This window comes from Cetorhinus maximus, chromosome 3, assembly GCF_964194155.1.
Source record: "Cetorhinus maximus chromosome 3, sCetMax3.hap1.1, whole genome shotgun sequence".
In the NCBI taxonomy this organism is placed as follows: Eukaryota; Metazoa; Chordata; class Chondrichthyes; order Lamniformes; family Cetorhinidae; genus Cetorhinus; species Cetorhinus maximus.
In genome coordinates this window covers 17,714,761-17,729,709 of record NC_135881.1, presented here as the reverse complement: position 1 = coordinate 17,729,709, position 14,949 = coordinate 17,714,761, and the positions used below count along the sequence as shown (strand labels likewise).

The 14,949-nt window shown below is 43.5% G+C and overlaps 1 protein-coding gene across 1 annotated transcript in view; it reads right to left on the bottom strand.

The window, feature by feature from the left end:
* The window catches only part of ttc21a (tetratricopeptide repeat domain 21A), a 125,433-nt gene that overhangs the window by 67,811 nt on the left and 42,673 nt on the right, over positions 1-14,949 (bottom strand). Inside the window, exons 7-10 of the mRNA XM_078534881.1 lie at positions 14,505-14,589; positions 7,579-7,677; positions 7,011-7,203; positions 2,853-2,950 (exon numbers count right to left, since the gene is read on the bottom strand). Of these exons, the coding sequence (XP_078391007.1) occupies positions 2,853-2,950; positions 7,011-7,203; positions 7,579-7,677; positions 14,505-14,589 (475 nt within the window). The remainder of the gene's footprint in view (positions 1-2,852; positions 2,951-7,010; positions 7,204-7,578; positions 7,678-14,504; positions 14,590-14,949) is intronic.

Here is a 14,949-nt window from a genome sequence, read left to right as displayed (position 1 = left end):
GGTGCGGCTGCTCATATTCAAGTTGAGAAATCTCTCCAGTGGGGCCAGAGGCAGATGTAACTGGAGGCTGCACCCCATCATTGGGTGCACTGTGGGCCAGGGCTGGGGGAGAAGGCCTGTGGATTTTTGGACCATAAATATCATTGGCCCAGATTTTGTGGTTGGTGGCAAAGGAACAGCACTCGCTATTCACCTCACTGAGACCCGTCCACCAAATATTCATCAATGTCTGATCCAGCATGGCACCCTTTACAGGGATAGAAGCAAGGTTCTTCAACCAATTAGATTGAAGAATCATAACTGAGACATGCGGTCTTAACCAGGAAATGCAAAGGAGGAAATATAAATTTGATGTAAATAGTGTACATAAATGGAAATAAACAATGGGAAATACGATGGGTTCAGAAGAAGAGTCATATTGGATGCAAAAGATTGACTCTCTTTCTCTCTCCACAGATGCTGCCAGGCCTGCTGAGTTTTTCTAGCACTTTCTGTTTTTATTTTAGAATGGGAAATACAGGTGATAAAGAAACATGATACAGAAATACAGGGTAAAGGGAGAGATATAATAGAGACAGACAGAGAAGGTGTAAAAAATTTTTTAAAATCTGTATAAATATCTCCAACGTTAATTTCCTCCAAGGGAATGAGAGTCCACACTTGTAAATTAAATTTCAGGGCCAGAGATACTGTTCAGCAATAACTATTATGCAGTTTAAAAACTGATTTACACCAGCCTAACTTTTTCAGCTGTCTTTAGTGCAGAACAAGTGGGCAAGAGCTACCAGTTTATGCTGTTTCAGTCATTTCAGTATCAAGTCCATCAACGACATGCAACAGCGCACCCTGTGGGAGAAGCAGGGTATGTCTGACAGCAACTTCTGGATTTGTGTGTTTAACAACAAATGTACAATTGCAGCAGTCGCTGTCCGATTTATCCTGTTTTAAGGGTGAGTGCTGCTAGCCTCAGCTTTATTTATGTCACAAAAATCTGGCCCAAAATAGTGCTCACCTTTACACAAAATACAACTTGGGCATTTCAGGGGTATCTTTGTAACAGACATTTCTTCAAAAAAATACTGATGTATTAAAGTTTTTCTCTGTTTTTTATTAATTCTTTGTGATATATGCAAATTAAAAAAAATTTAGTACAAAGTACCTGCTTGGGGAAGCTTTTCTCTAAGCAATATTCTTCAAAAAATCATAGGAGATCTTTTACAATGCAATCATGTATAGCAACAAAAGATTTTTTTAGCCCTGTCATGTTTGGCCTTAAGGTGATTCTACCACCAGGAACCTCAAACAAATCTAGGCAAAATCGAATGATGCGGTTGTCTGCCCTCTGGTTCATTCGTGTGCTCCTTCCTGCGCTCAGAAGTTGGTTCGCTATTATCTGTGCCTGATGCTGAGGAAACACATGCCGGCGGTGATTCTAGCTGGATTAGCAGTGGCACTAGCCCCTGTGCAGGTGCTGCATGACTGGGCAAAGCTGGACACACAACTGGAGTATAATGTGGGAAAATGTGAAATTGTCCATTTTGGCAGAAAGAGTGAAAAGGAAGCATATTATCTAAATGGGGAGAGATTGCAGAGCTCTGATGTTCAGAGGGATCTGGGTGTCCCAGTGCATGAATCATAAAAGGCTAGTCTGCAGGTGCAGCAGGTAATTAGGAAAGCTAATAGAATGTTATTGTTTATGGTGAGGGGAAATGAATACAAAAGTAGGGAGGTTATGCTTCAGTTGTACAGGGCACTGGTGAGACCACATCTGGAGTACTGTGTACAGTATTGGTTCCTTATTTAAGGAAAGATGTAAATGAGTTAAAAGCAGTTCAGAGAAGGTTTACTAAGCTAATGAGGAAAGGTTGGACAGGTTAGGCTTGCATCCACTGGAGTTTAGAAACTAAGAGGTGATTTGATTGAAACCTTTAAGATCCTGAGGGGTCTTGACAGAGTGGATCCAGAAAGAATGTTTCCTCTTGTGGGAAAATCTAGAACTAGGGGTCAGGATTTAAAAATAAGGGGTCGCTCATTTAAGACAGAATTTTTTTCTCTCAGAGGGCTGTGAGTCTTTGGAGCTCTCTTCCTCAAAAGGCAGTGGAAGCAGGGTCTTTGAATATTTTTAAGGCAGAGCTGGATAGATTCTTGATTAACAAGGGGGTGAAAGGTTATCTGGGGTAGGAGGGAGGTTACATTCAGATCAGCCCTGATCTTATTGAATGACGGAACAGGCTTGAAGGGCCGAGTGGCCTACTCTGCTCCTAGTTCGTAAGTTTGTATGAATGTTCGTATACTGCTCAGATACACTCCTCAGTTCTGGACTCGTTTTACTCTGTATTTGTCCTGCAATTGTCAGAACTGTACCGCCCCCAAGCATTTTACACTAAATCTTACATATGCCCTCAGGCTTAATTTACAAAGAGAGCTACATGGTGGCTTTGTGCTTCAGGTTATCACCTTGAATATTTGTTATCTTGGGAAAAATGGATGTGGTGGTGAAATTGATCCACATCAGCAGAGTGAAACAGGCTTATGGCAAATAGGCAGCCTGTTATATACTGTACCAGGTTTTATTTTCTACTGACTTGGAAAATATTGCCAAGATTTTTAATTTTTAACTGAAAGTGGCAATGAAACTAAGAGTCTCCAAAAGAGATTTGAATATCATTCTGTGAAATTCAGTGGAAAGAATATTGGATGTTATGAAAGCTGTCTGTTGATTCATATTTCACAATTTTAAAGAAAAAATGTCTTTAGCTGGGCTATCACGTTTAGAAGGGACTCTAAAGATGGAGTTATCATGGAGCCTTATCTGATAGTATTCCAACAATAAGGCAAAATCTATTCCTTACCGCAGATGTTCCAATGAACCCTTGCATTTCTTTTAGGAGCTCCAGCTGTTGGTCTGCATCTTCTAAGTGCCCAAGCAAGATCTCAGCTTGAATTCTTCCTAAACACAATACACTGTTTTCATATTATCCAGTTGCACGATCTTTGGGAAACTGTAGGACTGTTTTTTTGAGTGAGGTATTGAAAATGTAAAGTAATAGTCAAATGCCTACCCTTGTAGTCGTACAAAAAAAAAAATTCCTTTTTCTAAATCAGAAAATAAAGCCCCAATGGCCTGGATGAGTGCAACTCCAACAACACTCAAGCAGTTCAACATCATCCAGGATAAATTAACCTGCTTGATTAGCACCCATTTACTACCTTAAACGTTCACTGCATCCACTGCTGGCGCACGATAGGAGCATGTGTGTCATCTGCAAGATGCGCTGCAGGAACTCTCCAATACTCCTTCGACAGCATATGAATACCCCACCTGAATGTTCCTCTCCAAGTCATACACCATCCTCACTTGGAACTATATATTTGTTCCTTCACTGTCACTGTGTCTAAATCCTGGAACTCCCTCCCTAACAGCACTATGGGTGTGCCTACACCATAAGGACCGCAGCAGTCCAAGAAGGTGGCTCACCACCACCTTCTCAAGAGCAATTAGGGATGGGTAATACATGCTGGCCTTGCCAGAACCGCCCACGGCCCATGAATGAATTTAAAAAAAAACAGGTTTTAATCTATTTGAACTCAGACCCATCAAAACCTTACGTTTTCTGCCTAAAGTTTATCTGTCTCAAATGAAAATATGTTGAAGTTCTGATTCACTAGTTTTTACAATAACACTTTTTTCTACAGCACAAGTCTGCTGGTCTTTATATTATTTTCTCAGTTGTCCTTTCTTCCTACAATATATTGGGTTTTAAACCCAAAGCTGATGCCACTCAGTGCATACTCCCTGATTTACCTTTTGGTCTTTTCCTGGCCTCCTCACTACTCTGCCTGCCCTTTTCTCCTAGTTTCTTATTCGATTAAAAACTTTTCATCTCTAGGATTTTCCAGTCCTGATGAAAGGCCATCAACCTGAAATGTCAACTCTGTTCATCTCTCCGTAAATGTTGTCTGACCTGCTGAGCGTTTCCAGCATTTTCTGTCTTCACTTCAGATTTCCAACAATATTTTGCTTTTGCTGTCTTGCTTTATCACTGCCTTCTCTATTCTGCACCCTTGATGGAGTTCCGTAATACCAACCTTGGCCCTTCACCAAGCATTTCAACATTTAAAGAAGGAAACCATCTACTCTATAAATTATTTTATGTAACTTGGCATAGCTGCCTGTTTTCATTCAAGTTGGTTACTGGGCTATTGACAGTTTCAGTATCAGTAATAATATGAAGGGTAAAAGGGGCAGAAGCAAGCACACATGGGGTGGAATTTTATGGCCTCCTCGTTGTGGGTGGGGGGTGGTGGGGGAGGGTGGTGGGGAGTAGGCCGTAAAATGCAGTGAGTTATTCCAAAGTCAATTGACTTCGGCAGGACCGTAAAATTCCGCTGGCGTAAAATTCCACCCGTGCCAACCGTTTATGACATAATAATGTCTGGGCCACCTTCCTCAACTCCTAAGAAATCTCACCTTCTTTGTAGAATTTGAAGCTAGGAATTTGTCTACTTCCAAACCAAAATGATTGCAAATAGGGAGTTGGCAAATAATCTGGCCATTGATGCAATAGTTAAAGGCAAAATTCAAATAATGTTGCTACCTAAATTATCCCATCATGAATTAGAAGGAAATACTGAATTAGTGTTTTAATAGCACGCAGTCACATTTGTTGAAAATGTCCTAAAGCATTTCGCATAGAATTATTTAAATTTGCACAGTTCTGTTTGTTTTATGGGCGAATCAAGGTATCCTGCAACCATCTATTGACATGACAAAATGTGTGCTAATCTCCCTTTCGTAAAGAGTTTGAACAATTGGAATTAGCACAGGAAATTAGCATAGTTTAGGGGCCCCAAGTTCAAACCCCATTCGGTTCACTCATTCACTGTTGGGTTTTATGAGGAAGACCCAGTGTTTGAGATGCTCAGTGCCACTGAGTTGCCCAATTACAGTACTTCTGTTGTTATAAAGTTACACGTGGAAGCCAAGTGCTACTCTACAAAGAAAGAGGGAAAAGCCAAGAGAGAGTTGTACCTGGATTTCTCTTGTGGAGATTCCAGCTTTGAGAGATGTGACAGAGGGCAGGATCTTCCAGTTGGCGAGCGGGGGCCAGCTCACCGACGCGTAAAATGACGTGGGGTGACATCGGGTGGAACTCCTGATGTCACCCCGCATCATTTCCATTTTCAGGCCGGTGGGGCCGCAGCCGAGGCAGCTGCACACCCGCCGACCTGTCAACGGCCTATTGAGGCCATTGAGATACTAATTAAAATCATTAATGGACCTGCCCGTCCAACCTTAAGGTTGGCGGGCAGGCCGGGAGCCCTGGCGGGCTTCAGAAAAAGCATGAAAACCTCATCCATGGGCGGGATGAGGTTTCATGAGGGTATTTAAATTTTTTATAAAGGTTTCAGTTAAAGTCATGGATATGTCCCAACTCATGTGACAGTGTCACATGAGGGAACATGTCAGGGAAATTTTTCTATCATTTTTATTGCAAATTTCAATTTGGAGCCGATCTCCCTGAGGCAGCTTTTAGCCTCAGGGAGATCAGTGCTGTGAGCGAAAGAGCGCACTGCCGGCTGAGGGAGTTGTTGGTCAGTAATTGGCCCGCCCATGTAAAATGGCAGCACGCCCCCGATCAGGGGCGCCGATCAGAGGCGTGCCCGCTCCCACACTTCCCCCACAACGGGGGGGAAATCTTTTTCAGAGACCTGGAAAACAGTACAAAATATCAAAAGTGATTTACATTGCCTTTATTGCAAGGGGATTGGAGTACAAGAATAAAGAAGTCTTGCTACAATTGTGCAGGGTTTTGGTGAGACCGCATGTGGATTACACGCTTAAGAAAGGATATATTTGCATTGGAGGCGGTACAGCAAAGGTTCACCAAATTGGTCCCTGGAATGAGGGGTTGCCCTGTGATGAGAGGCTGAGTAAATTGGGCTTATATTCTCTGCAGTTTAGAAGAATGAGAGGCGATCTCATTGAAACTCACAAAATTCTGCGGGGGTTTGATAGGGAAGACGCTGAGAGATTGTTTCTGCCAGTTGGGGCGTCTAAAACATGGGGACACAGTCTCAGGATAAGGGGACAATCATTTAGGACTGAGATTAGGAGAAATTATTTCACTCAAGGGATTGTGAATATTTGGAATTCTTTATCCCAGAGGATTGTGGATGCTCCATTGTTGAATATATTTAAGGCCGGTATGGACAGATATTCGGTGTCTCAGGGAATTAAGGGATATGGGGAGTGGGCGGAAAAATGGAGTGGAAGCCCAAGATCAACCATGATTGTATTGAATGGCGGAGCAGGCTCAATGAGCCGTGTGGTCTACTCCTGCTCTTATTTCTTGTGTTCTTGTGTACATTAATATAAAACTTTTTCTCCTAAGCCTTCTTTTCTCGATCTCCTTCGACTACACTTTTGTTCCCACAGCAGCTGTTGCCCAGAACAACCGAATGATTACATACCACAAAGCCACTAAACGTGGAGATTTCAGTCATGCTAATTGAGGAATGTTTAATTCATATGAAATTACTTTCCCCACAATCTTGGCAGAGGCGTTATATTATTTAAAATAAATGAGCAAACATTTCCGTTGAAATACTGTAACGGATGGAGAAATTTGGTATGACCATGTTCAGTCTTTACATGCAATCACCTACAACGATAATTTCTACTTTATACATTTGTCTTTCCTGACATGGTTTAAATCTTCCAAATTTCCAGACCCCAAAGTTACGTCCAATAAAAATTTCTGACCAGTTCATCCATCTCTCTACCTTTAATATCTATACACTTGTGCTGGTTAATTCTAAAGATTGTGGGAAGTTGAAATATTGAGCATCCATTGCTCAAGAGGGATTTGAGGAGGATTTTTTTTGTTGTGCCCAAATTGACTTCTCCTTGCATATTATTCTTGTTCAATCTGTCATGTAACTGGTAACAACTTCAGACTCGCACTACAGTAACCCAAGACTTTTGAGCAATCTTTCAGCTTGCGCACCTGTCAGTGCAGGCATGTTGGTTTCATTCAGTTTCATTGCTTCTGTGTACTGCTTCACAGCGTCCTGCAGTTTGCCCTGGAGAACTAGTTGGAATCCAAGCTCCGTTGCAATCTGTGCGTCTGTGGGGGCCATGTATCGTGACCGCTCCACCAAACTGTACGCCTGATCCAAAATGGTCTGGTTCCGGCCACACTGTTGAAGTTATAAAATACACAACAGGTCATATCTGTATCAGCAAACAAAACATTCAAAAGGGAATCTGACATATACTTGAAAGGGAAAAACATGTAGCGCTTCGGTGAAAGAACAGGGCAGTGGAACTAATTGTGTAGCTCTTTTAAAGAGGCAACGCAGACAAAATGGTCTTTGTTTATGCTGTACAATTCTATGGTTTTTTTTAAAGAAGCTATGTTTTAGCTTACAACATACAAAGCAAAATTCAAAGCAAGAATTTTCACAAGATTGAAATTAAAATTAGAATTTACCCTCACCAGACTGTGGATTTTGCTCTAATACTTTACATAGGTAAGACCAAATGGCCAAAGTGAGAAAAATTGTTTTACTTACCATTCTGCTTAATAAAACAGCTACAGATAGGTAAAGCTTTGGATTTTGAGGCTCCCTTTTCTCCAAGGCACTAATAAGTTGTTTCACATAATTTTCAGCCTATATTAATAAAGAGATTGTAAAAATGTATAAATGATGGTACATCGTATTCAGAGGCATATGTGTCTCCAGCCACCTCAGGGGTTTTCTGTTTGATGACCCCCACCGTTCCAATCTCAACTTCATTTTTGCCCAGGAATTGCTCCACAGTTGATTGTATCAATGCTGCCTTGATACTAAGGGCAACAACTCTCACCGCTCCTGTGCCCCCATCTGGATTAAGGCTGTAATAAGGTTGCCCGGGCCCCTTCTAGGTGGAAAGGGTGGTGGATGTAACATTTTTGATGAGATGACGATCTCGCTCCTTGGTCCTTTGCCACAAAATGATCCTCTAGCTGCTCCCTATTCACTCTCTGAAATAGCGGGGTTGACTGAAAGGGCCTGATGTCATATTGTCCTGAATAGCAGCAGTTACACCTAATCTCAATTGACACTCCAGTGCAATACTGCGGGAGTGCTGAAATGCAAGAGGTGCCATCTTTAGTATGAGCCTTTAAACCAAGTCTACTCTCTCAGCTGGATCTAAAAGATCGCATGGCACCATTTTGAAGAAGAGCAGAGAGTTAACCCGGTGTCTGGGCCAATATTTGTCCCTAAATCAACAATAAAAAAAATTATCTGGTCATCATCACATTGTTGCTTGCGTGAGCTCGTTGTGTGCAAATTACATCCCAGAAATAGTTGTAAATCAGGAAATGGAAGTGAGGGAGGAACTCAGGAAAATTACAATCACCAGAGAAGTGGTATTGAGCAAATCGTTGGAGCTGTGGGCTGACAAATCCCTGAGTCGTGATGGGCTTCATCCTAGGGTCTTAAAAGAAGTAGCTAGTGAAATAGTTGATGCATTGGTTTTAATTTTCCAAGATTCCCTGGATTCGAGGAAGGCTCCATTAGATTGGAAAGTAGCAAATGTAACTTCTTTATTCAAAGAGGGAGATAGAAAGGAGGAAACTACAGGCCAGTTAGCTTAACACCCGTCATAGGGAAAATGTTAGAAGCTATTATTAAAGATTTCATAGCAGGGCACTTAGAAAAGTTTAGGGCAATCAGGCAGAATCAGCATGGTTTTGTGTAAGGGAAACCATGTTTAACCAATTTATTGGAATTCTTTGAAGGAGTTGCATGTGCTGTGGTTAAAGGGGAACTGGTGGATGTACTGTACTTAGATTTCCAGAAGGCATTTGATAAGGTGCCACATCAAAGGTTATTACAGAAAATAAAAGCTCATGGTGTAGGGGGTAACATATTGGCATGGATAGAAGATTGGCTAGCTAACAGGAAACAGCCATAAATTGGTCTTTTTCTGGTTTGTGGGAGTGCTGTGCCACAGGGATCAGTACTGGGGCCTCAGCTTTTTACAATTCATATAAATGACTGGGATGAAGCGGTGGTTGCTAAATTTGCTGACAACACAAAGATAGGTAGGAAAGTAAGTTGTGAAGAGGACGTAAGGAGGCTACAAAGTGACATAAATAGGTTAAGTGAGTGGGAAAAGACCTGGCAAATGTGGGAAAACGTGAAACTGTCCATTTTGGCAGAAAGAATAAAAGAGAAGCATTTTATCTAAACGGTGAGAGATTGCAGAGCTCTGAAATGCAGAGGGATCTGGGTTCCCTAGTGCACGAATCACAAAAGGCTAACATGCAGGTACAGCAAGTAATTAAGAAAGCTAATAGAATATTATCATTTACTGTGAGGGGAATTGAATACAAAAATAGGGAAGTTATGCTTCAGTTGTACAGGGCACTGGTGAGACCACATCTGGAGTACTGTGTACAGTATTGAGTTCAAAGCAGTTCAGAGAAGGTTTACTGTGCTAATACCAGGAGTGGGCGGGTTGTCTTCTGAGGAAAAGGTTGGACAAGTTAAGTTTGTAAACATTCCTGATGGTGACAGCAGCTCCTCCGCCACTCTGCCAGTGACACCTGTGCCCCAGGATGCCACGGTGACAGAGGAAGTTCCTGCCACTGGTGAGGAGTCCCTCACAATGCCAGGGCCCTCATGGCCTCAGGCAAACAGAGGTCATCCAGGCTAATGGGGCATCTGGGGCAACAATGGGGGGAGCATCAAGGTGCAGGTCCCGCAAACAAAGGGAGAAATCAATTAGATGCAGAAGGACCATCGCTGGTGATCGCTGGTTGTGTAAAGCTGAGCCTTGTGTTGTTCACCTGCTCTTTATTAAATTTTTGACATTCTCCATGGTTTTTGCATGTTTATGTCTGGACTGAACTACCTTACATTTATAGGGGCTGCAATGCCATGACACCTTCTTTCTAAAGACATTTGCAGAAACAAGCCTTTTGGATGCCTTAAGTGTGCTTCATAGAGCTGGGCAGAAGTCAGATGGTGCCTCCATATTGCTGGTTAGGAGAGGCCTGCAAAGCCTTAGTTGAAATGCCTCATAATGAGGTCGCCCTGGCACCCAGTTTCTGCTGGTCACCATGTGGGTTGCCATGGTCATGCGTAACCTCATGTTCCTCCTCTGAGCCATTCTGGAGTCATCATCTGAGAGTGCCAGATGTTCCTGCATGGCCTCATCCACAAGTCTTCTCCTGCCTGCATTGCCAAATTGTGCAGGGCACAGCACATGACAATGATCAAGCATAACAATATGATACTGCAAGGAGCCAGCAAAGTGATTGAGGCAGCAAAATCTCATCTTGAACAGACCTATGGTTCTCTCCATGGTCACCCTGGTGGATGCATGGCTCATTTGTCTCTTCCACCTGAGACCATGGATGCCTGATGGGCATCATAAACCACCTCTTTATGGGATATCCCTTGTCTCCATGCATCAAGGTCAGCAGGCCGTGGTACCTGGGAGTGCTTGAGGATACAAGGATCATGGCTTTTTAAAAATTCATTCACGGGATGTGGGCTTCGCTGGCTGGGCCAGTATTTATTGGCCATCCCTAGTTGCCCTTGAGAAGGTGGTGGTGAGCTGCCTTCTTGAACTGCTGCAGTCCATGTGGTGTAGGTACACCCACAGTGCTGTTAGGGAGGGAGTTCCAGGATTTTGACCAGCAACAGTGAAGGAACGGTGATATATTTCCAAGTCAGGATGGTGAGTGACTTGGAGGGGAGCTTCCAGGTGGTGGTGTTCCTTGGCTACTCCCAAGGTACTGCAGGATGCGCTGACAGTGGTTACAGTCAATCTGGATGTTCAAGGAGCAAAAACCTTTCTGGTTTTAGTCCCTGGCTAGCCCATGTGTGCCTTAATGGCCACATTTGTGCAATCAATGGCTCCTTGCATTTTAGGAAAACTCACAATAGCCCCAAAGTCTCTCACTCTCTCAGCCTGGCTCTCAACAGTGTTGAGCTGCATGAAGGTTTCCATTCTCCTGAACAATCGATCCATCACAACTTTGAAACAGCAGTGGGCTGAAGATTGTGAGACTTTGTAAAGATCCCCTGTAGATCCCTGAAAGGAACCTGAGACAGAAGTTTAGGGCCAACATTACCTCAGTGCCACCCACACATTTGGAACTTATTTCTCCAACAATCATGTCACAGATGGATGTCATGCCTCCCTGGAGAGTGGAGCCTTCTGGGACACTGCCACTCACTCATTTGCAGGTATTGCAGTGCTACCTGCATACCCTTCCCTCTGGATGGTGTCTTCTCCTTGGGCATTCTTGCCCACGCTCTCCTCATTGGCTTTCTAGCCCTTCAGTATGATTATAATGCTCACATTGCTGGCAAGTTGCTGATTGCTGTCCCTGGACGGCAGCCCTTTTCTACCCCCCTTCTCCTTCTCTCTTCCTCAATGGAGGAGCCTCCACTGGAGTAGACCATTCCCATGGCACCTTTGGCCTCTGTTGCTGCAGCCTGCCCTGTAATTTACCCTCCTTGGTTCGAGCCCCTCTTTCCAGTGAGTCCCTCACGATGACTCCCTTTGAGGATGTAACTATGAGGGTAGAAGTAATATGCCTGGGGCAGAATTTTGCCCTCATCGGGCAGGTGCGGCGGGAGGGCCTGGAAGTGGTCGTGTAGCCGACCGCTGCCTGCAGTTGGGCCCTGACATGGATTTCTCGCTAGATGGCCAATTAACAGAAGTTTGCACATGTGCGCGGGTGCGTGCAATGAAAGCTCCCTGAAGGCACAGAGCTGCCTCAGGGACCTGAAGATTTATAAACTCAAAAATTAAAAACTTCAGCAATGCTAAAAACCTGCCCCCTCTTGTGACTCTGTCCAGGGGCAGAATATTGCGCTCGTCAGGCCTACCAAAGCCATTGAAGTAATAATTAAATGAAATTTTTCACTGCCCGTCCAGCCTTACGGTTGTTGGTCAGGCGAAAATGCCAAGCGTCCTTTGGATTTTTTAGGAAACCTCACCCACGGGTGGGATGAGGTTTCCAACAGCAAATAGAAGTTAATTAAAATTTTTTAAATTTCACTCATAACATGTTCCTGCTCATACATGAGAGACTTGAGTAAATTGGGTCTATATTCTCTAGAGTTTAGGACAATAGAGGTGATCTCATCGAAACACATGAGATTCTGAAGGGGCTTGAGAGGGTTCACACTGAGAGATTGATTCCACTGGCTCGGGTTAAGATGTCAATCATTTAGGACTCAGATGAGGAGAAATTTCTTCACTCAGAGGGCTGTGAATCTTTGGAATTCTCTATCCCAGAGGGTTATGGATGCTCCATCATTGAACTCTATTCAGGCTGGGACAGACAGATTTTTGATATCTCGGGAAATCAAAGGATATGGGGAGCGGGCAGGAAAGTGGAAGTGAGGCCCAAGATCAGCTATGATCATAATGAATGATGGAGCAGGCTTGATGGGCTGTAAGGTCCACTCCTGTTCCTATCTCTTGCGTGCTTATGTTCTTGGGGCAGTGGTGAGAACGCAGGACACCCCCAAAACCAGCCGCCAGCAAGCCAACCTCCAAGCACCTGCCAGACTTGGACCAGGCAGAGGTGAGGGTGGGTGGTGATGGTGGCAGCGGACCCATTTGCCATTGGGAAGGTCGTGGTGGCATGCCAAATCAGCCCACAAAGGAGAAATTCATTACTCAAAAACAAAAATACCTGGAAAAACTCAGCAGGTCTGACAGCATCTGTGGAGAGGGATACAGTTGACGTTTCGAGTCCGTATGACTCTTCATCAGAACTAAGACATATGGAGAAAAAAATAATTCAAACCGGCTCCCTGCCACTGCCAGACATGTAGACTCCGCCGGTATTGACCCACCTCCAGGAAGATTGCCTGGAGGTGGGAATGCGGCAGACTGCTGACTCAATTCCAGGATCCCTGGATACCTTCCCAGTCCCCCTTTCAAACCTGCCCCCACCAGAGCGGGAAGATTCCATCCTATGTGTTCCGCCACTTATATGAGCAGCTAATATTCTTGGCACTTAGATAGCACCCAATTTCTCTCGCAATCCTCTTTGTAACGCATGTCCTTTCTACTTCTCCATGGGGGAGGGCATCGAGGTTGTGGCATGGAGGATGAAAGGAGTTAGGAGGATGCCGAGGCCTTGCCAAGCCTTTGCCTATTTTCCTAGCCCTTTCACTCATCAACCCGATAATTGTTCACTTGCTTGCTCCTGATCTGAACAGTTCAATCTCTGTCTTTGAACATTGAAGGTATGTTCTACTATGACCCCAGTGGAAACATAAGCCACATTGTTCCTCTCCACAGCTCTTGCTGCTTAGCTGATGCAGTGGGAGGCATGAGTCACAGCTTGCAGAGCATATATTTGCCCCACTATTAGCCATTTATGAATGGATTCACCATGGGTTTGGGGGTGGGGTACATATGGCTACAGGGTTGGAGTCAATTAGTCCATGCACTTATGGCAATGCTGCTACCTGTTGGAAGTATAGGGTTCTTTCTTGTGGTTTTCCAGAAGAAAAGTGGTGAGATCACTGGTCGTGCCAAAGAATCAACTGGTAACATAATTTTTTCTTGGAGACATGAGTTACACCAGCAAAGCTACTGCCCATTGATGGATGCTTTGAAATCATGACGTTGGAGTTAGATGTAGGCCAGCCCAGGAAGGAGTGGAATGTTCACTTTCCTGAAGGACATTTATGAACCACATTGGGTTTTTATGACAACTTGGCAGCTTTCAAGGTAATTTTCTGTTACTGGCAGCAATTTCAGATTCAGTTTTATGACTTGCCATGATGGGATGTTGATCTCCGGGTTGTTGGTCCTGAACCATAGCCTTAGGCTTTGCACCTGTTAACAATTAACGCTATTGTGTACTGAATGCTCGGAGATGTGACAGAGCTCTGCCAACTTGCTCCCTCACCCTCCAGAACAGGTGAATAAAGCCCTATGCCAAAATATCCATATATGGAGAGTCACAGGTCTATTTGAAAAACGCAGTGCTGTCAGCAAAGTTCCCAAACGTCTCCCTTACTTTTATCTGACAAAATTGTGCCAAAACCCATCAACTGTTAAGTCTTTTTTTATTCATTCATGGGATGTGGCTAGGCCAGCATTTATTGCCCATCCTTAATTGCCCTTGTTCAGATAACCATTACCACAATACTACTATGCCATCGCCTCCTCTTAAGTGACACAGCAATAGACCTTTAACATATAGAAGCTAATGGGTTGGCTTCCTCCTTCCATATGGATGTTCCATCATTTAGTTAGGTTCTCCTCAAACCTCCAGATCTCATTATGGGGAGGAGCTTACTTTATAATATACCTTTGGGCCTCTGCACAGCCTCCCAACTTTATATAGGGTGTGAAATAAGGTCTCAGGGGTTCAAAAGCCAAAAAACGCTACTTCCTGGTTTAGAACCTGACATCACACTGTGCTAATAAATCAATGCATTTCGATATCTATAAGCTTCCTCACCTCAGCCACATCTCCTTCTTTACAAAGCGAATGGAGACACAAGGTTAGCAGCGCATCCACATTGGTGCTATCCTTCAGCATAACTCTTGATTTAATGAGGAGAAAAAGGGTTTAGTAACTGTAGATTCATTTTTTAAAAATTCTATTTGTGTACCTATCACATAAGATTTATGCACCACCCATGTATCATGCACATTTGCATTGCTGTTTCTGCTATAAACAGACACATACAATTGTGAGTATTCCTGCAAGAAGGTGATTCGTTTGCACATTATTATTCAAATGTTTATTAATTCATTCACCTTTAATTTGTTCGATTTTTTGGCTCTTTTTTCACATATATTCACTGGTTTATTTACGATATAGACATGCTGTTGCTTTTGCATGCTTAGTTCTTACTGAACCTGTGATATATATACACTGACAGTTGATAGCAGGCTCTAAC